General features: G+C 42.2%; 1 protein-coding gene across 1 annotated transcript in view; it reads right to left on the bottom strand.

Moving 5' to 3' along the window:
* The window catches only part of MANBA (mannosidase beta), a 50,902-nt gene that overhangs the window by 8,076 nt on the left and 17,370 nt on the right, over positions 1–25,456 (bottom strand). The window contains exons 6-14 of the mRNA XM_054162963.1: positions 24,085–24,260; positions 20,936–21,046; positions 15,172–15,323; positions 13,983–14,100; positions 11,158–11,244; positions 10,447–10,614; positions 6,764–6,982; positions 5,898–6,062; positions 4,618–4,762 (exon numbers count right to left, since the gene is read on the bottom strand). Of these exons, the coding sequence (XP_054018938.1) occupies positions 4,618–4,762; positions 5,898–6,062; positions 6,764–6,982; positions 10,447–10,614; positions 11,158–11,244; positions 13,983–14,100; positions 15,172–15,323; positions 20,936–21,046; positions 24,085–24,260 (1,341 nt within the window). The remainder of the gene's footprint in view (positions 1–4,617; positions 4,763–5,897; positions 6,063–6,763; positions 6,983–10,446; positions 10,615–11,157; positions 11,245–13,982; positions 14,101–15,171; positions 15,324–20,935; positions 21,047–24,084; positions 24,261–25,456) is intronic.

The raw sequence follows: 25,456 nt of genomic DNA, 5'->3' as shown, positions 1-25,456 counted from the left end.
CCGTTTCTCTTTGAATGGGCCCTTCTCTCAGTTCCTGCTGTGCCTTGCTTTCCAGCTGGATTACCTAACTACATTGCAGTGGTTACTGGAGGGGAAGGGAGAAGGTTTGCTACTCAGGACGCAGGTACAGAGATCCTCAAGAAACATAGTGAAAAAGGCAACTGGGAATAAATTTGCCATTACACTTCTGTGAGGAAAAACAAACCAACCAACCAATCCAGCCAACAAACAAAAGCATGAGTTTTTACCATTTCAGAACTCATTCTAGGGTTCAACTACTACACCTGCTGGTTTGGGATGTTTGAAGACATCACTAGTCTGCTTATCTTCATTAGGTTTTTAAGGTGGATATTGCTCTTCCCCAAAAGCCCAGAGCAGTTTTGAAGAACCCAAATCTAACTGCTGGAGCAATTTCATACACGAAGGGTCCTCCAAAGACACCTTTTCCAGCAACACGATCTTGATAATACAATCATTAAAGTAACTTCACACAGCACAGAAAACTGAAGCTCACCAATAAATTGAAGGCATATTCTTCAGCTCATCTGCTGCCTTTATTTCCTTAAAACCAGGGTCACATTTCTTGGCTCAAAAATAGAAGCAAGTTGCATGTAAAATAGCTCCCTTGTCCCAAAATGGTTGTAAGAAATCTGGAGATCAGATTTGTTACTGGGAAAAATCTCAGGGCTTTAACCTTCCTGTTAAAGACATGCATGCCCAAAGGCAACAGGCAAGTTATTTAAAGTAGCCCTGGAGTGGTTCTCTCTCTCCCCTTTCAAATGGATCCTTAAAGAAACTCAGGTTCCCCCATTTTTCCTGATAATAACATGGGGTCTGCATTCCCTGTGGTATCAAACTGCAGAACCAGAAACTAAAATTAGGTTTGCAATGCAAACCCCATTTCCCTTTTTCTGACTCTTCCCCAAAGCCCTCTGCACTGATTGCAGGAGTGAGAACAAACAGTTCTCCCTGGAACCAATTTGAAATTAATTACTTCACACCAGTAAATGCAACCTGAGAAGCATGCTGCTAGTTCTTGCCTCACTTCAGTCCCATGAAGTCAGATCTATTATTCTCCATAACAGCCTGGGGTTTCCAGCTCACCAGGGGCTCTAAATATTGAGCCTGCGATAAAAGGCAGTTATCTGTTCAAGGGAATCTCTGAGCTGAGTACCTGAAGGTGACACATGTTGGAGCATGGCAGTGCTCCTCACCAAAACACACTGCATACATGCTACAGCATTCAAAGTGGCACAACCAGCTTCATGACTAGGTGCTGGCAATCAGAACAGAGTTGTGGGAAAAGCTGTTTAGCTCTGAACTGAAGGCAGAAGTGCTATGACAGAAGTGCTGTGCTGTGTTTTCATTTATCTCAAGCAAGAATCTTAAAAGGTAGGTGGAAGGTACTACCTTCTTCCCACTTTGTGAGGAAACACTTCTGCTTTGTACTGCAAGTTATGTAAGCCCCTCTGTGCAATCACAGATTTAAATGAACAACACTCCTTGGTGATACTCCTTGTGCCATCTAACCAGATGCAAAAACGTGGTTTGAAGTGCAAATAAAACCGATTTCTCTGAGATCTTGCATAATTTCAGCCATTAGCATTTCAAAAATCCCTCTACCACTGCTGCCTAATTAAATGAATATTAAACCTTTCCTCATGCCGCTGAGGGAATCGAACAAAACAAAGAGACAGCTGTATCTCTGCTGAGCCTCTTTTCTGTATACTTCAACAGCATATGAATAATTCAAGTATTTGATATATTTTCCACAATGATGTCAGCTCTGTACTTAAAAAGACACTTATGGTCTCCATGATCTCTCCATATATCAGTACACCTGTCTTTTACCAAGGGACACTTTTCCAAGCATCTTTCTCTCGAGGCACTTAAAGCCTAAGAGCGTCAGCCAGTGCTAGAATCACAGAAATGAACACTGGGGTATTCCAGTTCTTAATGCAAGTCTAGAAAGTCCAGAAAGGTGATCATTACAGCTGGACTGCCATCTTCACAGTTAAATAAAATAGCCTGTTTCTTATCATGGAATTGTTAGGGTTGGAAGGGACCTCAGGGATCATCTAGTTCCAACCCCGCTGCCATGGGCAGGGACACCTCACAATACATCAGGTTGCTCACAGCCACATCCAGCCTGGCCTTAAAAACCTCCAGGGATGAGACTTCCACCACCTCCCTAGGCAACCTGTTCCAGTGTTTCACCACCCTCATGGTGAAAACTTCTTCCTAACATCCAATCTGAAACTACCCCCTTCTAGTTTTGTTCCATCCTCCCTAGTCCTGTCACTACCTGACACCCTAAAAAGTCCCTCTCCAGCTTTCTTGTAGGCCCCCTTAAGATACTGGAAGTCACAATAAGGTCTCTTCAGAGCCTTCTCTCCAGACTGAATAACCCCAACTCTCTCCGCCTGTCTCCATAGGAGAGGAGCTCCAGCACTCTGATCATCCTCATGGTCCTTCTCTGGACACATTTCAGCACCTCCAGGTCCTTCCTGTAATAGGGGCTCCAGAACTGCATGCAGTACTCAAGGTGGGGTCTCACCAGAGTGGTGAGAGTGGTTTGTTTTCCTTTATTGCTTGAATGAATGCAGTGGGGCAGGGGAAAGAGAGAAATATGAACAAAAATTAAAAGGCAGGGACACAGGGAAAGATGGGGAGGGTGGGGTGGGCTAATTTGTTGGGGTTTTATTGTTTCTTCTTTTTAAAAGTAAGGCCAAATAGGCATTTTGTTCCAAGGGCACATTTAACTTCACACTAACTCTTAGCTTTTCCTAGTTCAAATTTCCTCATCAATTAAATTCTTGAAGATTTGCAAAATCAGAATATGTGAGAAATTAATACAAATAAATATGTAAGAAATAAAATTGCAAGAGAATCTACCCAAGTCCTGCAGAGCTGCAACAGAGCAGCTTCGCTTTTGAAATGACTTCTAGGCAGAATGTTCAGAACACGAAACACAGCCACTTCCCTCATACCACACATTCCTCTGCCTAAGTGACTTATCTTTTTATACATCTGATTACTCCATTTTTTGTGTTCCAAAAGGAAAATAGATGTATCAGGAGAGATCATGTGCATAAATAGCACATCAGCAGAATAATTTGATCACCAAGAGTGATTCACCTCACCTGACACTACATTAGACACCAAACCTCAGCTAGTCATCTTCTCCTATGAAGAGCTTCTCAGAAGCTCTGTGAAAAATCACATTCAGCATGGAGAATATAATTGATCTCGCTTATTAGACAGCTAAGGAGAAAATGAATCACACTCTGGATATAACAATCTCTCCCTCAACTAACTACAGAGGAAATCTAGATGCCTAGCCTTTACATACTAAATCCCATCCTGCTCAGAACAGATCACAGTTCTGCAGCATGTTGACAGTGCACTGCTGTCTGCTGAAAGGAGAGGTTTTGATCATTTTTGATCATTGAAGGGACAGGATGGAAAGTCTGAGGAGGAGAGGCTAGGGTTGTTTAGCCTGGAGGAGACTCAGGGGGGACCTTATCACACTCTGCATCTACCTGAAGGGAAGTTGTAGGAAGGTGGGAGTTGGGCTCTTCTCCCAGGAAACTTGTGACAAGATAAGACAGCATAGCCTGAAACTGCACCAGGGGAGGTTTAGGTTGGATGTTAGGAAGCACTTCCTCATGGAAAGGAGAATTATAAACACTGGAATGGACAGCCCAGAGAGGTGGTGGAGTCACCATCCCTGGAGATATTTAAGGAAAGACTGGATGTTACACTTATTGGCATGGTCCAGTTAATTGGTGGTGTTAGGTCATAGGCTGGACTTGATGATCTTGGAGGTCTATTCCAGCCTCAATAATTCTGTGATACCATGGGGACAGAGAGAACTCAATCAATCAGATTTGTTGGGATTGTGGAAAACATAATTATACATGGGTGTTCCTTCTTACTCTCCTGTCCCACTCCATTCTCACCCAGGGTGGCTGGGTACATGCATACATCTGTATAGCTGAGACAATATACTCAGCAATTTCTAGGACAGGCCATTTTGAAACCAGAATTTCTTACAAGTCTCTAAATTTTAAGAGAATTGAATCTGCAAAAAGTGCAAAATTTCTCTGGAAAAACCTGGGTGATACATCCCACACTGTTCCAGGAAGACCTAGTCCTACACAGGAAAATCAAGGGTAGCTGAAAGTCTACCTTACAAGGGGGTTATACCCTCAGACTTAACCATCACTGCATCCTAATAGGCAGGTTTGTCTGGCTTCAATTATATTATTCCCTTGGGAGAAATGAGAATGTTGCTTAAACAATAAAAAAACCTAAAAGAGGTATTTTTAAGAAATTAGGAGCTACATACAATTTTAAGTTCTCCAAACTAAACCTTGCAAAACAAGGGTAAGAATGGAAGATAAACAGCAAAACTTTCATAGGGAATTAATTGCTTTGTTCTTGACCTTTTTCCACTTTCACAGACTATTGGGGATGACTTAGAAAAACACTTTTATGGAAAGCATTTCTAAAGCACAGACAGAAGTTGCCTGAAAGAGAGAGCACAGCCACACTTACTTTGTTTTCCATATCTGGAAATAAGTAAGACTGATATCAGACTGTCAAAAAACTTACCCAAGGAAGCCCAGGAAGGTGCCTGCCAGATGTCATTGAGCTGCCAGTACAAAGCTCCCATGGTGTGTCCTTCTCCCTTGATTATTTCACTTTGACTAAAACGATAGAATTCGGTTTCTGCCTTTATACACTGAGCCTGCATCACCTTGTCAACAAACACATAATAACAGAAAAAGTTATTGTGCATTGTGTTTCCTTCACTCTCAAATCAGAAGCATATATATTAGCACACAACTTGGACTTTGCAGCAGTGGCACATAACCTTGAACCTGAGCTTTCAAGAACCTGCACCTGCACTGCAGTGGGCCTCTGCTTGAAGGAGATCTCTATTCCTAGCAGCTCTCTACTGTTTTACAAGCAATGCCTTTAGAGAAATTCTGGAGGGGCTATTTCCTGCCTCCCACCCAGTAAGGATCACTGGACAGCAGGGTCTTAGAAAGCCAAACGAAGACAAGGGAAAGAAAAATGCATTTTTAATAAGTTGGGGGCTTGTTTTTGTTGTTTGAATAAATAAACCCCACAAGACTTGCAAGTTTACATTATGCTGCACTATCTCCACCATACATCATCATCATGTTCACATCCCCATACTCTGAACACAGATTCCCAGCATACAGGCAAAACTGTGCACCAACAGACTACTATGGATGAAGAACAATATAACACCTACTGATCTGAAACAAAACAAAACCTCACCACCACTACCACCTTCCCCCCTCCCTGAACAATCTCAAAATAGATTCTCTAAAATATCAGTATCTGACAACACATAACCAAAAAAACCCAAACCAGGAGCTACCAATAATCTCATTTGTAGATAGTTTCTAGAGAATGCAGTTATCTTGTTTTGAAGCTCCTGTACTCCTTGTGGCAAAAAATCAAAGCAGTGAGCCTACAGGGGCCATATGGCGAGCAGGGAGCAACAGTGCAGCACTACAAATAATCAAATACCAAAGCCAATAGGTCCCTGCACCCCCAGCCAGCTTCATGAGTGGGCCCAGCTGGGGACAGGGACTATGGTAGCACACACAGACAGACTTTCTGCCAATTGAGCTAGTCTCTGGGAAGTTCCCTAAGACATATTCCAGCCCTTCTATGATGAAAATTGGAGGCTCTCTCCAATAAATGAGAGGAACTAGTTCAAAATCAACTGGGCACTCCAGTGCAGACACTTTTGTACCACTGAACATGACCTAACAGAACAAGCCAAATTTTAACAACTGACAGTGTCCACTGGAACAAGTATTGACAGCAGCTTGTATTGAAGACACCACTGTTACCTGAGTGAGGTAAATCATGTATTTGAACTTCTTTATAGGATCTGTGCTCTGAGGAAGCTTGAAATGATGCCCAATCTGTTGAAGCATCTGATCATTACCATTTTCATGGTGTTGTCGATGGAGAGAAAAGTTGCTTGTGTAGGACCAGTCCTCAACGGAAGAAACCTTTTAAAATACACAAAACTAACAGATCAGAATGAAAAGGCATTTTTTGCATGTAATGACTCACAAGACATTCAGAAAAAGATATCCATTGCAGCCTGCTGACTTAATCTAAAACCTTTTAAATTGGTAATGTAGTTCTACAGGGCCTCATTAAGTCATGCAAGGATTTTGACCCAGTAACACCCTCTGCCCATTGGAATGGGCTGCCCAGGGAGGTGGTGGAATCACCATCACTGGAGGTGTTTAGGAAGAGACTGGATGGGGTGCTTGGTGCCATGGTTGAGTTCATTAGATAGTGTTGGATAATAGTTGGACTCGATGATCTCAGAGGTCTCTTCTAACCTGGTTAATTTTTTTCTATTCTATTCTACTCCTTGCATAAATACAGGAAAAGACACACTGCTGCTGAACCCAGAAGAGCGACTTTTGGCTCAAGAGCATTCTTTGTAATTACCTCTCACCTAAACTTGGTTCCTCTTGCAACATCAAGGTAAATATACTGGACGCTGAGAAGGGAAATAGTTCAGTTTCATCCACTCCCTCCACACCAGCACGCACTTCTATCCCACCTGGGCCACACCATGCCCAACAACGTATCATCCCATCTGCAGCTCTGATGCTGTAGCTTGTTAGGATGAGACTCACTGCCCTCACTACAATGAGAGCAGAGGGGGCAGTAAAGTGTGGAAGCCCAGCCTTACCTTTTCAACTGTACTGAAGGAAGGCCAGGACTGAAACCCATATTCTGAAGCAAAGCGAGTTTTAGGATACACTGTCCAGTTCCAGCAGTCGCTGCTGTAGTCATAAAAGTGAGTGTCACCATAATGGGTATCATAAGGATTCTGGGAGACCCAACCTTCTTTAACTGACTCCAAGCCATTGGTGGGACTGGATGCAATAAAAGGACGACTCCTATCTTCCTGGGATTTAAAACAACCACAAAGAACACAAAATCATAACCCCCTCACAAAGGGACTGGCTTTTATCACCTGAATACCTCGATCACAACTTGATGGGGGAAGCACATGTCCAAACTGCTGAGCCACTACCTAGGAAACGTTCCCCTTTGTGTCCTGATGCTCATCATCTTTTCTTGCTTAATCAACTTCTTGGAGAACAGCTGAGCATGATATTGCTTGCTCTGCTCTTCTAAGGGATTCTCGCTTCCCATCAAGAGATTTTCTATCTTTATATGCTTCTAAATTCTTAATGAAGACTATTTAAAGTGTGCCTTGTGAAAAATAAACTCCAGGAACATTAATATTTGAGTACTGTGACTTCTTTATGGCAAAATCATTACTTTTGCAGTGTTTTTTGCAGGAACAAGACCACGATTTTCCCCTTTCTTATCAAGTAGTTATCCAAATTTAGTCCTGTCAAAGCCCAGGTATTCTGCTACTAATGCCTGCATGGCAGTATTGCAGGTTATTGTCATTTTGGCTGGCTCTACATAGCAAGACAGATGAGACTGTAAGAAGGATTACATTTCAGACTGTACAGAGGTACCTTTATTTATAGTCTCAGTAGATTTCATATACTAAATCTTTTAACAGCAGCCTACAAAGAACTGAAGGAATCCTTTTGCAGGTATAATTCATTTAGAAACCTACTTGTAGTGAGATAGAAGCTCAACTCAGTTGTTAGTTACTAGGCATGTGCTTCATTTTAAGAAGCAGCCCTGTTCCCATATTTTCCCAGTTTTAATTTGTTTGGATTTTCCTTTGTGGCTTGCTTTTGACACGAGTAACTAATAATCAGCTGAAACTGTTTACTAGAGGATACCCTGGATTCCTTGAAGTCTTTAGCTTGAATTTAGAAGCCTTCTTAAGTTACACAGTCCAGTACTGCTAGTAGTTACAGGTTTCCTCAGCTGGCTTGTATTACACAAGACCTGAAATCATATCATTGTATGGTTTCTTCTGGCACTCAAAACAGGCTTAAATTAAAAGGGGATGGGTCTTGGACAGCAATGCTGCACAAGCAAACTGTAACTAAACTCCAGTATCAAGCCAGGACATCTGAAGTTGCTGCACACACACTGGCCATCCAGCTGATCACAGAACCACCACAGCATACATTTACAAACAAAGCAGTTCCAGAAAGCTAACTGAAATATAGAAATCTAAAATCAATATATTAAGCAGGAATATGATACAATTACCATTTTGAATTCATAACTCCCTCAAGAGCAAGGTCTCCTTCAGCAGGTTCTTCCAAAGCTGGCCTCATTTTTATTGTTTTCTCATACCTCATCTTTTCCAGTAGAAAGGTATTCTAAATTCTCAGTGCAGCTACTCTGACAGTGCCAGTATCCTCCAATAACAAGCAGTAGGATTGCTGTCACCTACATACTGAGTGCCTGCCTTAGCAAAGGGAAACTTCAGGTCACAAGACTCATAAAATGAATTGCATCTCATCCTGAAAGGGACAAAGATTAGACTAAAATTATCATACCCTGAAGTCAGTAAGATCATACCGTACCAGGGACAACCGAGTAGGAAAAGGCCACTAACTTTTTTAGGTTAACAAAAACTCATACTCTTGTTCAAGAAGGAAGTTCTAACTGGGCAAAACTCTTGCAACATTTTGTCTCTTAGCCAACAGAAGAATTTAGAATACTCACCTGTGGCTCAAGGATTGTTCGTTCATCTCTATAGGTTATACAACATCAATTTAGGACTTCTAAATCAATTTCACCCTCCATACACACATGAAAGTTCATTATTTAATGGAATCTGCTTTTAATTAAGAACTGCAATACTTCTAGGAACAGATTGCTGAGACAGGCAGTTGAGGCCCCATCCCTGGAGATACTCAAGGTGAGACTCAAGAAGTCTCTGGGCAACCTGACCTAGTTGAGGATGCCCCCTCAACTAGGGAGTTGGACTAGATGACTCCTGGAGGTCCCTTCCAACCCAACCCATTCTAGGATTCTACAATCATGGTGTTTCTATCCTGCCCACTCATAGTGTACCTCAAAATAATTTAGATACTTAAAACTTCCATTACCCTGTTTTTCAAAACACAGAATAGAACAACTACACAGCATGAGGACAGTTTAACATAGCTTTTTAGCCTGCTTAAGCCAAAAAACTTTGGTCAAATACTCAAAGAGCACATCTTGATGAACTACTTCAACTGCTATTAAAAACCCTGAGGGTTATTAAGTCCCTATTACAATGTCCTTCAGCAAAATCAAGATTAAAAAAAACCTGACTGCTTAGATTAATTAATGGTGAAGTTGACTTTTGTCCACTAGAAGTGAAGGCATTTGAGAAGGTATTTAAAACAGTAAATAAAAAAATAAGGAATATCTGCTACATTTTCAGATCTTCCTTTACAAATCACAAACTGTTAAAAATGTGCTGGGTCCAGTCCTGTTCAACAGTGACATTGATGAGGGGACAGACTGCTCAACAAGTTTGCTGATGATACCAAACTGGGAGGCTTGGCTGATATGCCAACTGGGCATAGAGGAACCTAATGAGGCTCAACAAAGGTAAGAGCAGAGTCCTCCATCTGGGAAGGAATGATAAACTGCACCAGTACGGGTTAAGAGGTGATCTGCTGGAGAGCAGCCCTGTGGAGAAGGACCTAGGAGTCCTGGTGGACAAGTTATCTACAGGTCAGCAGTGTGCCCTTATGGCCAGGAGGGCAAATGGGATCCTGGGGTGCATTAGGAGGAGTGCGTCCAGCAGATCGAGGGAGGTGGTTCCCCTCAACATGAGGAGGAACTTCTTCACTGTGAGGGTCACAAAGCACTGGAATGGGCTGCCCAGAGAGGTTGTGGAGGCTCCTCTGGAGACTTTCCAGACCCATCTGGGTGTTCCTGAGTGAGCTGTGCTAGGTTCTATGCTCCTGCTCTGGCAGGGGGGTTGGACTTGATGATCTTCAAAGGTCCCTTCCAAACCCTAACATCCTATGATAATTATTTTTTTGGTTTGATTTACTTTGAGGATAACCCTTGAGTTTAGAGAGTCATTTACAAGAGCTTGGAAAGTGCAACTCCCCAGTAATGTGCAGGTTTCCATTTCCCAAAATAATTTAAAACAAAGAAAGAAAAAATAGAAGGAAATTTCAAGCTGCTCAATTTACAAACATTAAAACCTTTTGCCAAGATGTAATCTCCTACAGCTTCTATTAGACTGGAGGTTAGGAACAAGTTTTTTACTTTGAGGGTGGTGGAACACCAAACAGGTTGCCCAGGGAGGTGGTTGAGGCCCCTTCCCTGGAGATACTCAAGGTAAAGCTCAATGAGGCCCTGGGCAGCCTGGTCTAGTTGGGGACGTCCCTGCTGACTGCAGGGAGGTTGGACTGGATGAGCTTTGGAGGTCCCTTCCAGCCTGGACCATTCTGTGACTCAATTAGATTAGGTATCACTTACAGCAAGAACTATTTCTTGGATGTTCTTCACATAAAGCATCACGTAGTCTTTGATATAGACTTCTCTGTCAGCATAAGGTATGGAGAACCAGTTGCTGGCAATTGCTGCTTCATTTTCATTGTTACCACTCCACAGGATAATTGATGGATGGGATTTTAAACGCCTTACCTGCAGTCAAGCAAAATTACTTCTTATAAAAATACATTGAGGACAAAAAAAACAACCCACACTTATGACTCCTTGATTTACAAGTCCACATACATATTATATATAGTGAGCCTACAAAACCTGGGTTTATCCACACTGTTCACTGTTCCTTCAGCCCTCCACCAGATTCAGTCCTTTGTAATACAGGCTTAGAGAGGCACATTTTACTATGCTGACATATATCCACCATAATCACATATGTTTCACCATCCACATCTACCCAGCCACATGTGAAAGGTAAAGTCTGTGCTAAGGCATGCTGCAATCATTAGAGCTCACTCTTGGTGGAGTGCTGTTACACACCCTAGAGAACCGGGCAATTTGAACATGAGGAAGGTCTGTACCTCTGCTTAACTGAGGATTTCACAAGGTTACATCTTGCATTTGCTACATAAAGGTACAACAACAAACCTCTAAATAAGCATTTTTAGAAAGTTAATTTATACAGTCAGTCAATCAAAAATAGGTAGTGGGAAAGAGAGCTTTGCCAGATGGACAAAATACCTGATGAGAAAGTTCTGCTCTCACAGATTCTAAGTAGTTCTGGTCAGTTGGGTACAGTGCACAGGCAAACATGAAATCCTGCCAAATCTACAAGGAAAAAGGAAAGAACAAACCAAAAAGGAAAAAAAAAGTTAGTAAATTTCACATACTTGAAAAGTGGTTATAGGGATGAACAATTCTTTGTTCAGGCAGAAGGTATTCATCACAAAAAGGATTGAACTGAAATGTTCTGTTTGTTACTTTTGGAGAGTACCAAAACAATCACATTGGCCAAGGTGTTCAGTATGTGCATACTCCACTGCAGTCTTCCTCAGAGTTACACAATATTTACCCTTAGGAATCTGGATCCTGACAGCCTTCACTGATGAGTGGAAAACTGCTCAGTAGACAGAGTTCAGCAAGTTTTAGTGGAGCAATTAGAACTCCTGCACCGCTCAAATGTGAACGTGGGGCAATCTCCAGCTGAACAGAACAATTCTGTATTGACTGTTACACAGATCTAACACCAAATCCCGGTGACTTATTAAAAAGAGGCAGCAATTCTTCTGAAATGCTGCTGAGCACACTTCACTTCCATACCAAAGGCTCTTTTTAAGACCAGTTTGCACAAATCTTAGCCAGTAGCAGGGGCAGAAACAAACTAGAACCTCTAACAACATAGCAATCTCCCTCCAAGGGGACATTACTTGAGAACAGCAAGCCTTTCAATTCAACAATGACCTCTATTTGTACTTGAAGGAGAAGAATGAGAAAGGGGGGGGTGGGGGGGGCGGGGGAGAAGAAGCCCACTGAGATGGGCAAGACTTCTTGTCTGGTTCTTCTGTTCTGTGTTTTTTTTCAGTCACTGTTATTTAGTCTCCTGGTAGTCCATCTGAAAGCCAGATCTTTCTCAACAGAAAGATCTCCTGACAGAGCATGTTAATCCAGAGGGGTCAGCAGAATACTACACTCTTCCAAACACCATACTACATAGAAGAGAGCCAGACCAGTTCCTCACACAATCGTGTTCTCCTAGCAGTGGGAACATGCTTTTCCATTGCTCTCCTCAATATATCCTCACTAGGAAAACCAAAGATAGGAAACAGGACAGCAGGGAGTGATGGATTTATTAAGAATTGTTACAATCCTAGCACTGTGCAAAAAGAGCAAAGCTGCTGCTGAGAAATCACTTGGAATCATTTAGTCAAATCTCTCCATAAAAAGAAAGTTTCTCTTGCTATCTTCCTCAGTTGAGGTATCACTGTGGGTTGGTTGGTTGTTTTAATTTGATCTAATGTACTGTTAAGCCTTTGGAAGACCAGAAGAAGAAACAAAACCAAAAGCCACCAGCACCACCTCCTCCAGAACAAGGATCTGCTTTTCTGCATTCACTTGCTATTTTGGCTGCTAAATAAGATCTAAATCTTACATTGAGCATTGTACAGGCACAGATCTCAGTGGCCTACTTAGGTGCCTGGTGTCAAAAATGAAAGAACTGCAAGCACTCAGAAGCCCTGGAAATCAGGGCGCTCATTCAGTCACTAAAATAGATGTAACATTTGGTTTTATTTCAAGCACACACAGCAGAAGGCAGCCAGGTATCAGTTCTGTTTTATGCTCAATTTTATGCTGGAGACTAAGACCAAAAAACCACTTCTTGGGATGCAAGTTGGTCTTCACTCATCTAGTCACTATTTCATCAAAACTTATTAACATGTGCCTCCAAGCTCATATAATCAAAGGTACTCATCCAGGATTATCAGTGTTTGCAGCAGGTGTTCCCCTTACAGCTACATTTATACTCAATTACAGCTTGTTGAGAATGGCCCTTAGGATAAGGCCTTCCATGCTTGGCTTCAGGCCAAGTCAAGTATTATTGTTAAAAAAAAAAACAAAATCCAGATCTTTTCAGCTCTTCCAAAGCACAGAAAAGCATGACTACTTTCTTCAGTGTTTTGATAACTCAGAGGTGGCTGAAAGCACAAAATGCAAATATAGCTGGCTTTAAATCCTCATTGAGATCAGATTGCAAGACATTTCTGTGTCTCCTGGGACATACACTCAATCATTCAGCTTCTTCAGCAGGGCCATTCTCACACGTGCAAGCCCTCAACACAGCTACAGGGCCTCAAGGTTTGCCTGATGTGGAAGAAAGTATTTTTTTGATCTTGTGAATAAGCCCTCTGCCATGCACTACTTGTTTCACAACTATTTGGCAGTTGCAAGTCCATGTTGACGCCTACACTCCACAAAAGTTCTTCTACTGTGCTCATCATTACAGTGAGAACATCTTCTTGCATGAAGTGACATTGCTAGCACCTCAGCCCTGTATTTCTTCTCTCATTCTTTCCCAAGACAGTAAGAAACAGAATTTGGAAAGAGATACAATATATAAAGATGGGAGGTTTGGTCTGAAGAGAGCCAGAAGACAGAAAGTTAAAGCTACAGTTCTGTTGATCTAATTTTGTAAAACTTGATAGGAGACAAGGCAGGGCAAAGAGAGTGAGGAGAAAAGGAAGAGTAGGTGAAGTGGAGATTCTGGATTGGGAAGGAGAGTGGGGATGAGAGTGGAACAGAGTTGTAGCCTTCACAACAAGAGAAAATACAAGGTGGGGTTCTAATATAAAGTCTCCAAAACATCACATCCAGTTTCAGCAACCAGGAAGCATTCAAATTAAAACAAACACAAAAATCAGGTTGATCTGACTTCTCAGGTTAGTACTCTACCATGTCCTTTGGAAAGACAGCTAGAACTCATGCATTAAGTCTCTTCCTTTGTAAATAAAAGCCCACTCTAAATGAACAAGCTCCCGTCAGCTTTTCAGTAATGCTGTGTTTGTTTTTACCATGATTCCCATTTCATCGCAAATGTCATAAAACTCATCTTGCTCATACACTCCTCCTCCCCACACCCGAAGAGTATTCATGTTAGCATCTGCAGCAGACTTTAAGAGTAGCCATAATCTGTCAAAGACAAAAGGAAGATTCATGTAAGTTTGGTGAAACTGCATCACTGAAGATTTCTAAGGTTATAGCGCACACACACACAAAATCCCAACATCCTCCCACCCCCAAACATCTATCATTAGCAGGCAATCCAACACTTACAATTCTGACAGAAACCAGACTTTTCTGGTACCTTCTAAGCCTGTGTGTCTGGATTGAGCTCTCAAAAAGCAATTTATGTAGGGAGAAAAAGTTATATGGTCTTGTTAACACTTATGAAATAGATGGAGGGACACAAGCAAGTGTGTGCTTCTACAAAAGTACTGGCAGAACCAGACTTAGAAATACTGTATTTTATTAATCACCTTCTTTACACCTTAGGTATTATTTGCTTTAAATATCAATGACTCAAACTCAAATCCTCTTTTAAACATTTAGAAATCTAGTATTATTTTCCTGAGTTCCACAGCACATAGTGAGAAAGGGGGAGTGAGATGAGGAAAAGAAAGACTGAGGCTCTAAAATCTCATTTTAAGCAATTGCTTAATCATGCTGGTAGCCTCTAGACTGCATGTGAATGCACACTGCAGCATGTTCTGTTGTCCCAGTTCCTCAACTACCCAGAGCCAATCTTAGTCAAAGCACAGCATGGACACTATCCCACCTGCATCTTGCATTTTAATGAAGCCTGGACCAGAGAGGGGAAAAAAGGGAGAGGCTGCTGTGCATTTGTGTCTTCCTGCACAAAATGGGTTAGGACATGGCTGAAGTGTACTTTATCCAAGTACCAATGAACTTGTCCCTGGCAATAGGATCAGACATCTCTACAAATACCCAAAAGGCCAATAACCTGTGGGCAGCAAACAATCCCCTTCCCATCAGTTATTGCACTTACGTTCCTTGAACGTCACTCAGATCCACTAATGTTAATTAAGCCCTTACTTTAAGGCTTCCAACCCACAACAATTAAGTGCTCTACCTTGAAAGGAGTGACACCCACTAATATCGCCCTTTGATAAAGAGTGGATAGAAAATCAAGAGGAGAAACCCACCCTCTTTTCTCCTTAGACAACATCAAATGTGGCTTACGTGTCATAGGTCACTCTGTCCTGGAAAGAATCTGCCGGAATCCAGTTTGAGCCCTTAATGAAAATGGGTCGCCCATTGATTCTGAAGTAGAAACTCAAACCTGGTGAGCCAGGAATAGGCTCCTGAACAAGTTCTACTGTCCGAAAATAGGCCTGTGAAGATGTGAAACTTAGATTTAAAGCAGACAAAAATAAAACAAAATAAGGAGAGCCATTATAAAAGGCATGCAGCTGAATGCTAACAGCTCAGAGTTCATCAAGGAATCCAAGTGCATGCTCTCCTCTCTAATTCCTGCTTGATTAAAACACACTGTAACAGGACTATAAAGAACCCTTCTGACAAAACTTTGCTTTTTAAAGTTACTCTCACACTACAAGAGGGAGAAAGCACATGCACATGAGCACACATGGATATATGAGAGACAGGTGGGTGTGTGCTTGCTGCAGAGCTCAGTCAAAAGCCCAGCTGAGGACAGTGAGAGGAATACAGGGGTTGGTTGTACTAGATCAGACACAGCTATCTAATCTACCATTTTCTCCTTACAGAAGGCAGCAGCAGCCCAGCTACGGGTCTTCCCCTTGAATGCCCATTTTCAGTTTCATCTAGTAAAAGCAAGGTACCCTTTTGCTTTCCTTAAATTAAACCTTTATAATAGGTATAGTAATTAAAGATACACAGGCAAACACAAATGCTGGTTTGGAAGCGAACAGCCCTCCAGCCACTGCAGGTATGTTTGAACAGCATGATCAGCAATAAGGTTTCAAAGACTAGTTCAGCTAAATAATCACTAACTCAGGGTAAGGTATTAAAGGTTATCCCAAATAAAAGCTGCTCTTTTAGCCTAGTATCTGGCATTGTGGACTGCAGTAAAGTCCCAGAAGATGTCCAGCCTGATTTTTTTTGAGAGCCACCTGCAGCAGTAAGGACATCTTCTGGGACTTTACTTAAGTCAAAGCAACAGCACTGCCCTGAGGGGTATCCTGACTGCATTGAGGTAAGCACAGCCAGCTCCACAGCCACGAGACAGCAGCCAGCTGACAGCAATAACACTTTGCTCTGAGCCTTTATTTGTAGAGGTGTCCTCCCCACCTGCCACAGGGCAGATGCAGAGCAGCTGCCACATTAGACTCCTGCACAGCTGCAGAGTATTACCAGCCTTGGCAGGGGGGTTGAACTCCATGACCTCCAGAGGTCCCTTCCAATTTCTACTATTCTGTGAAATACCTCTTCTGGAGAGATTTCAGACTTCTTTTTCTCCTGCATCCTTATCCCAGTTCAACTGATCTAGAAAAAAGGTTTTCTTTCTGTCCTATCTGGTATAGGTTATTCACTGTCACAGGAGACAACTGGGAAATTGAAGCAAAGGAAAGCTAACAGCAAAATTCAGCCATCTCACAGAGCAAGAAGCAACAAGTTTGGGTCAGGAAGGCAGGAACCTTGCTCTTTCTAGACTCCCCCTAAGATAGCAACCACTCCTCCCCCAGATGACTATTTGCTACACCTTTTCAAAAGGTCAGCCTGTAAAGTACAGCCTGTTCTCTCCTTGCCAGAAGCTACAGTTGAGACAAGTATCTGTCAGCAAATCAGGCTAATATTACCATAGTTAAGTGAAAGTGATACACCTGTCTTTAAAATAAATGCAATTCTTTGTTTCATACAGCAAACAAGGCTGAAGTTCAAATAGGAAGTAACTAATCACACTGGGGAACTGTGTTTCTTAAACTTTGGGCTTATCAGAAAATCAGATAGATAGGAAATTATTTCTAGTAAATGAGAAGACAAAATAAAATCATTGCTTTGGGGGTTTTTTTGCTTCCTTTTTGGCACTTCTTAATCAACTGGACAATTAGTAAACATGTGGATAGACAATGTAGATGACAAACTGAAAGCATGAGTGGAGGCATAGATCACTGACCTCAAACTAAACCCCTCTGCATCACGACAATGACCAAGACATAGAAACTGAATTAATTAAAAAAAATAGAATAAAATATTAAAATGGACACATCCTGAAGTGTTTCACAGTGCTGCCCCAGGGGAAACACCAGATTAGCAGCAAGTGGGGCTCAGCATCCATACCACTAAAGAAATTCTCAAACCCCAACCAACCTACAAAGTCAAACCACAGAGAAGCCTTTGGAAACTGCCCATCCAACACCTCGCTGCCACATTGCCTTCTACTCTGATCCCACTGCACACTGAGTCAGTTAAATATATACTGGCAAGATGAACTTAAGCTTTAGGACAAGGATCCTACACCCACTCCTAGAATTTTGCAGATGTTAACGTTAGAAGATCAAAATATAACCAATATTGCATACAAATTTCATGGTCACCCTAACTATTGAAGGCTACAACTACATTATGAATACTGCACTAGCAAAAGAGTTCTGACCTTCCTCCAGTGAATTCAATTGCTTGGAGAAAAACTCCTCAGTCCCAAGTGTAACTCTCTTTTGTGGCACAAAAGGGGAGTTATAGTTGGGGCCCTCAAAATATTTGGGAGGTCATTTTAATGGATGCCACCAGGCAGGCTGGTACTGTCTCAGAGTGCATTTGTAATGGAGTATTTTTATTACTAACAGAAGTAATGTGATACTGCTTTATTCATGCTCAAGTGGGACTCAAGCAACTGGCCAAATCCAAGGCAATCCAAAAGGCTGAAACAACCAGCCAGGACCACCCATACAGCAGGAGCAAGCTCCCCAGACCCATCTCACATTCCCAGGTCTCCAGAGTTCAGGGCCTTTGTGTTCCCACTTCATTAGTCCCCAAGCACCCAACCAGTAGCAGCACCTCCTTCCTTATGCCTTGTGGGGGTGAAAGAAGGGCATGGGGACACAACTAGCACCGGGCATCCTTGGTTAAGTGCCTTTCTGTCTACCAAGACTTTGGCCAACTTGAAATATGACAGACCCTGCTGCCTGAGGACTGAAGCTTTCTCCCAGTCTTAGATAACACAGAAGAGGCCCTCTAGCAACCACAGAGCAATCAGCTGGTTCTGTGAACATTTATGAGACAGATACCTGCGGTTTTAAGCCACATACAAAGGCTTTGCACCCAGTTAAGTGGCCTGTGGATCACATTTGGCATTCCCAGATTTAGCAGTAGGAAATGTAATGGGGATGAAGATGCCTAGAGCTGAAATAAAAATCACAGAATGCCCAAGTGACCTAACAAATTAGAACACAGCATGAAAGCAGTGTGAAAACTACAAACCCATAAGCAAAGACTTCTGGAAGATACTGTAAAACACCTGGAGGGGGAAAAGGGTGTAGAGGGAAGGACAACTAGAGGATAAGATCTTTCAAGTACTAAAATAGCCTCAATTAAATAAATCCTCCAATTACAGTGTTGAAGAAATAAGCATAGAGAAAGATGGGGAAGAACTGAAAAGCAAACAAATGCTTTATGAGGCAATGAAAGAGGTAACAAATTCCTTTATAGAGGCATGGCAAGAAGAAGAAAAGGTCAATAGCAAACAGACCTGAATAGACTCTCCCTCAAGAAAACCAGTTTTATTCTGAGGTGACTTCTGGCTATGACTTTCTTGACATTATCCTGAGAAACAAACTCTAAGCCAAAGTATTCAAGTAGAAAAACAAAAGCAAAACCAACCCTGTCCTGCATGTTGGCATTATGCAGTTTCAGTTTCTGCCACACTCAACAGGAGTAAGTAGGCACTTCCCTCAGCCAAAGGTTCCCAGCATAGCTGCCTAGCGCTCTGTAAGCTCCCACAAGTACATACTGGGAGGCTTCCCAGACATTTTCCCAAAGGATTAGTTAATGTTTTGGAGATTACTCTAACATGTCAGGAAACAGCAGCTCAAACTAACTGTTGCCAAAGCCAAATCTGACACAAGACAGTATCACAAGACCAAGCTGTTTTCTCACATATACAGTTTTCAACCCTTCGATTCTGTCCTGTGCAAAGTTATGTAGACATTCACATGGAGACAAACCACTCATGGAAAGTCTCACCCCTAATTTTATTTTCTTTAAGAAGAGGGGAAATATGACCCACCTGAATGCAACAGAACAATAGCTCACAGGAACATATATCCCTGATTGTATCTCCTGAACTACTCCAAGTTCTTATTAAACCATATGAACACTGTGATTCAGTCCTGCTGACATGAGAGCAAATAGTGCTAGAACATGAAAAAAATGCTTATGAAGCATGGAGCCCTTTCCCCCTCATGCAGCTCAGGGCAGGGGGGCAGTGGTGATGGGGTGTGTCTGTCAGAATCTAAGAGCTTCTCAGAGCACATAAAAGGAAGACTAGACTTTAGGTCATGAATCTGTGAAGGTTTTATGTGCTGTTTATTTTTAATGCCCACTGTGTGGTTCATTTGCTTCCCCCATCCCTTCCCCCTTAAGGGGAAACAAAGAAAAGGCTTCTGAATATCTTCTGTAGACCATGAAGTCCCTATGATCATGTGCCACAGGGCTCCATGAAACATCCTGATGCAACTACTCAGGTGGAATCAATGAGATTTTCCTGCAGTTTTCTCACAGCAACAACAGAATTTTCCTTTTTATAGGCTTTATATTCATATTTCCTGCACTAGTGTTTCACTGGTGTGGGGTTTTTAATAGTTTCAAAATTGAAGTGCTAATAATAATGAAAAAAAATATATTATGATGACTGCCTAAACTAAGGGCTAGCCTTTTACAGGCTGGGGCTCCAGAAGCACCATTTTTCATAGAATGTGTCCAAATGTTACAGGGAATGGCAGGTTCTGATGCCTGGTGACCAGATTGGTTTGTTTATGAAGCAATACACATCAGGACCACCTAACAAATGTTGAAATTTACTTGGCTGTTTCCACACATTGATGGTATAAGAAGTTCAGTCTCATTTGTATGACTTTTTTTTTTTAATGGACAATTGAAAATTACCTCTTCTAAGCTTCTAAGCAAAAACAAACAGGTAACCAGAGAGCCAGGGTGTTACAAGAGCCAGCTGTTACTCTGATGGTCATACTTAGAGAATCATAGAATCAATAAGGTTGGAAAAGACCTCAAGGATCATCAAGTCCAACCTGTCACCCAAGACCTCATGACTAATAAACCATGGCACCAAGTGCCACGTTCAATCCCCTCTTGAACACCTCCAGGGATGGTGCCCACCTCCCTGGGCAGCACATTCCAATGGCTAACAGCTCTCTCTGGGAAGAACTTTCTCCTCACCTCGAGCCTAAACTTCCCCTGGCACAGCTTGAGACTGTGTCCTCTTGTTCTGGTGCTGGTTGCCTGGGAGAAGAGACCAACCCTCTCCTGGCTACAACCACCCTTCAGGTAAGATGCTACAGCACATCTATCACATCCTGATAAATGAAGGTTATCCTTTTAGGAAAGCATCTCTCTCACAATTATTTTAAAAACTGAATTAACAAGAAGAATCTCAGTAACAAACCTTCACATAACCTATAGAAATCTCAAAGGGTTTTCCAGGGCCTGATACAAAATGATCAGCATGTTATAACAAGTTTAAAAAGACAGAAAACTTAAGTAGTAAACATCTTTTTCCTTCTGATGGTTCCAACAAAGTGTAAGCCATCCTCCAGTCTGAAAGTAGAGGCATCCAGACAAGCTAAGGCTACCAGAAAACATGTAAACACACATTGTGACATCAAGAAAAAATATCAATTCTCATTAGCATTTTCATAAAACATTTAAGAGCTTTAGATACCTGCCATGCAGAGCAGATGTCCTAACAGTAACAATGTGATGCCAGCTGTAATCAAGCTGAGAGGCTTACCTTTGAAAATTTCTCAATCTGGTATCCTTCCTCCATGATGAAAGTTGTTGTCATGTTGTATCCAGTTTGCTTTCCATGCCCACTTGGCCACCAAGTCTCTACTGTAGAACTCTTGAACATACAAAAGAAAGTCAAAGCAGTATGTATAGAAGGAGGCAGATGATGCCTTTAGGGGCTCAGATAACTGAGTGAATTACCACAAGTCTAATGAGTTTATGTGCCTCAGCTGAGCCATGGTAAGCAGGATCTCGCCAGCTGCAGCTCCGAGTTAAAAATTCTTTCAAGAGAGAAGGGTGACTTCTTCTGCTGAAGTTCAGGCTCTCCCTTCACCTGGTGTCCACAACAGGCCATGTGCATGTGTACAGATCTAGCTGCTACCCCCCAGCTGAGGCATGCTGACATCCCTCCAAACCTCAAATATCTGTCAGGGGCAAATGTTGACTAGCCTCTCCATCACATCCCCCTTCTCACTAACCCTTACACATCATATGCAACACTCAGTATACAGAGGTGACACCTTTCAGCTGTGACTTTTGCAATATGTGACCACAGTGACTGCTTCACTTGTGTCAAGCTTTGAAGTCAGCTGGTTTTATCCTTTCTCATCAGCATTTTCTGCTTTACCTCCATGCTTCCTAACCATGTCATCAGTACTCCATAATTTTTGCAACCATAAAAAATCTACCTCTGGGGTGACAGGACAATTTAATTTTCTCATTTTTTGTAGTCACAGAGTAATATTTATATCTTTGTTCCAGCAGCCTACTTCCACTGCTCAACCCTGTTGCCACCCTTTGCCAGTTGAGTGCACAACACAAAAATTGTGGAAAGCAAGCAATAATACATTCAACCGAACAAAGGAGGGATCAGGGCTGAATAGAGTCATGTAAGGAGCGCCTCAGCCTTTTCAAACAATATGAAACCAGAGAGCAGCCCAACAATATGTTTTGCTGTAGCCATACTTGGACACAATCATGAATGTATCTACTAACGTTTCAGCTTCCCCAGCAGAGAATTACCACAACTGCTCGTGCAGAAGCACTAACCTCTGCCTTGCACAGACACAAATGCAAGCACAAAATCAGCGTGGGCCTCCACAATGAGGGAGTGTTGGCAGCCACCTGCCATGGCCAGAGCGTCTCATTGGCCACTAATGATGTCATCCCCGTGCCCACCATTAGCTGACAAGCAAAATGCTGTCTCGCTAGCAACACAGCACTTGGTGTGGCAACTGTAGCAAGACTGCTGCTACACATCTCCGGTAACAGGCACCACTCAAACTCGTACTGACTTCCCAACATAATCTGCAATAAACTCTCAACTAGAAATAAATGTCTGCTGAGGGCTTACTGTTTAGTATGTGGTACATAAGTCTGTCCTACAGTCCTACGGGCTCCCTGATAAATGGAACACATTGCAGGACTCCTTGTAAAATCAGCTGACATGGATTCATGCAGCAAAGCCTTTTGTCTGCAAAGAACAGTAAAACACCGTTGCTGCTGCTCTGAAGGAAGTGCTTCCTCTCAAACTTGCAGTCACACTCTGCTACCAGATTTCTTCTGAGGTTGGGGGTGGGGTAATTAAAGCAAAATCATTTCAGAAGTTTCACATTGCAGGGACTGCTTAATGTGATCCTTGAAAAGGCTAAGCAGAGAGTAATGATTGTTTTAAATGAAACTGGGTAGTATAATCACTCATGCAACTTGCATGCCAGATGACAACAGAAAAATCACATTTTTGTGCTTTTATGCTTTCTTGTCAAAACAAACCAAATCACATAAGGATGCAAGTCACTGAGTGTGCACATTAGAACACAAATACCTTGCTTGCCTTCTAACCTGTGCTTTTTCTCCACTCAAACAAGTGACAAGGGAAGCTGCAAATACACACATAATGCATTCAAACTGGTGGGGGAACAAATGCACCATTCCACAGCAACAGAGGAAACCAGTGGAGCCAGGAAAATATTCAGAGGTTTGAGGGTAGACCCTCAAATGTTATTAGCTGTCAGAACTGTCAGAAGGCCTGAAGTCCTGCTCACAGCACATGGCTCACCCACAATCTGACTGTGCCCTACAGCAGTGAAGCAGACAGCAGCTCCCACCAGGCTGTTAGCTGCAGAGGAGAACACCATCAGCTGTTGCTGCTGCTGTGCCTGCCAGGGCTCCCATCCTGCCCACTGGCCCGGGCCTGCCACTGTCAGGTTCAGTTCTGCAAAGCTGGCTCTGCTAGGGACCTGCTCTCTCAGTAGGAAGCCAAGAAGAAGTTCATGCTTCCTTCTGCCACACTGGGCTCACTGCCTAATTCAGGACACCTACCTAATTGTCAGCTAGAGCAGACCAGCTAATTTTTTTGAATCTCTCAAGCCTATGTATTGTTTCTTAATTGCACTTGTGTGATAAAACTCAACAGTTCCAAAAAAGACACAGACAAACCAAGTTCTATAGAAGTTAAGTAATTGGTGCATTCAGTCTGCCACCAGATCATTTCCCAACAGCCAATAAAGGTAGCAGGCAGACCAATTGTTCTCTTTCATCACTGTGGTATATATCAAATTCATCATTTCTCATTTGAGTTCTCTCTTCATTAGACCACCCTTTCCTTCTCTAAAATTCCTCCTGAGTTTGTCCACCCAAGGGACATAAGTCAATGTCTGGAAGTGCTACTCCACAAAATTTCCAGCAATCATACTGTGAGGCAAGTTCCTCATGGAGTGCTCTTGCTTTTATTTACCTGAAAGAGTATCAACTGAGAGGCTTGAGCAACGTTTCCTCTCTTTCATGGGACAACCATGCATATTGTATTATTTTGTCCCAAATAGTCCAATAAACAACAGCATGGAACACAAGATACCTACTGCCAGTAAAGTGAAGTGCACAGGTAATCTGGTGATGTGATCTTTTTGTTATGCAGTAAGGGAAAGGCTTCATCACCTTTTTGACACTGAGCTACACAGCCCCACAAACATCAGTTTTTAGAGAGGAAAAGAACTGTTCTCCTACCCTGCAAGGAGCACAGAACTGCTGTTAAAGTCAGTAACACAGTAAGGAAGGTGAGGGAGGCCTAAAACTGGCATGGAGGCAGAAATACAGGTTGGAAACAAAAGGAAACATTTTGCAGTTGCTAGGGTTCCACACAAACCTCCTTACCTTGTTGATATTTACAAGCAGCACAATGCTGCCTTCTCCAGGTTGAAGCTTCACACTGAATGTTTGCTGTGTTTGCAGTTTGGGAATGTCCACAGTCACAAGACCTGCAACTGGCTTGGAGCTGACTACATCAAAAATAGACTCAATTTCAAGACTCCACTGCTGAGCACTCTTTACTATGTAAAGGGGGAGAAAAAATGGGAATTCAGGAATCGTGTTTATATGCCTATTCATTAAAATGATCTCTCACCAAAGAAATAATTGAAACACCTCAGATGAAATTTAACAGTTCTCAAGCTGTGATTGAAACAGCCCAATGAGATGAATCTTTTTGCTTAGTGCCCTTGATATCTGTCAAATCAATGTGATTTATGTTTTATAACTCTTCTTTTCATTCAAAAGCCATCCAGAGGTTTTTCATCGTTCTGCACAAAATCAGGGACCATGCCACCAGTCACTTCATTAGGAAGGACTTTTTTTCCCCACCAACAGAGATTCTATTTGCTTTTAGTCAGCACTCATATGAACATGGTACTCTTTGGGAAAGATCGTAATCACAAGGCAGTACAATCACTTTTGTCGGTGAAACAAAACCAGTATTAACAGAAAATGAGCTGAATCCATCCCAGAGTCATTGGACAAAATACATGGAGTTATGCTGGGGATGAATTGGGCCCACTGTGTCTAGACTTGATGGGCCGTACTTTTATGTCCCTTCTGCCACCAAAGTGTGGTGGAGGAAACAAGTTAATGACTTCCTTGAGATCTCTCTACAGTTGCCTCAGATGGTCCTCTCCTTTACAGAACTTACTAAACAAGGCAAGCCAGGGTCAAGGGTACTCAAGATTAATGTGTACATGTCCCATGAACTTCAGCAACTAAACTACCTATCTACAAACATAGCCTGGATAATCCTATACTTCAAATATTATAGATGAACATCTAAGCAAAAGCAAATAAAACAGAAAACAAAGAAAACTATGACTAAGACACATTTTACATACAGAAACTACTAAAGACTTACTTTCTCTTTTCCTTCCACCAGGACAGAAAGAGAGCTCCCTCCAAAAGCAGAGTTGCATTCAGTCCCAGTGTGAATTTCAGTGTCTTTTGTAGAATGAAGAGCAAGGAATGTGTTCCCAAGTCTATTCCACACCCAGCGTTACCCAGGGAAGACCAATTTTCAGGCATGTTGAAGGGGTTAAAAAAACACCCACCCTGCAAGGGGCAGCCAAGACACTCTGTTTTCCCTTCCCTCCAAGGACACACAGAACTTTCAGCCCACTCTTAACTGCGGGGTCTAGGCCCAGAAATCAAGAACAATAAATCTTTTACAGACTCAGTGGTCAGAATGCTATGACACCGAATCTGA

Source organism: Dryobates pubescens, chromosome 1 (assembly GCF_014839835.1).
Source record: "Dryobates pubescens isolate bDryPub1 chromosome 1, bDryPub1.pri, whole genome shotgun sequence".
Classification (NCBI taxonomy): Eukaryota; Metazoa; Chordata; class Aves; order Piciformes; family Picidae; genus Dryobates; species Dryobates pubescens.
Note: the sequence above shows the minus strand (reverse complement) of the source record. Positions and strands in the feature narration are given on the sequence as shown.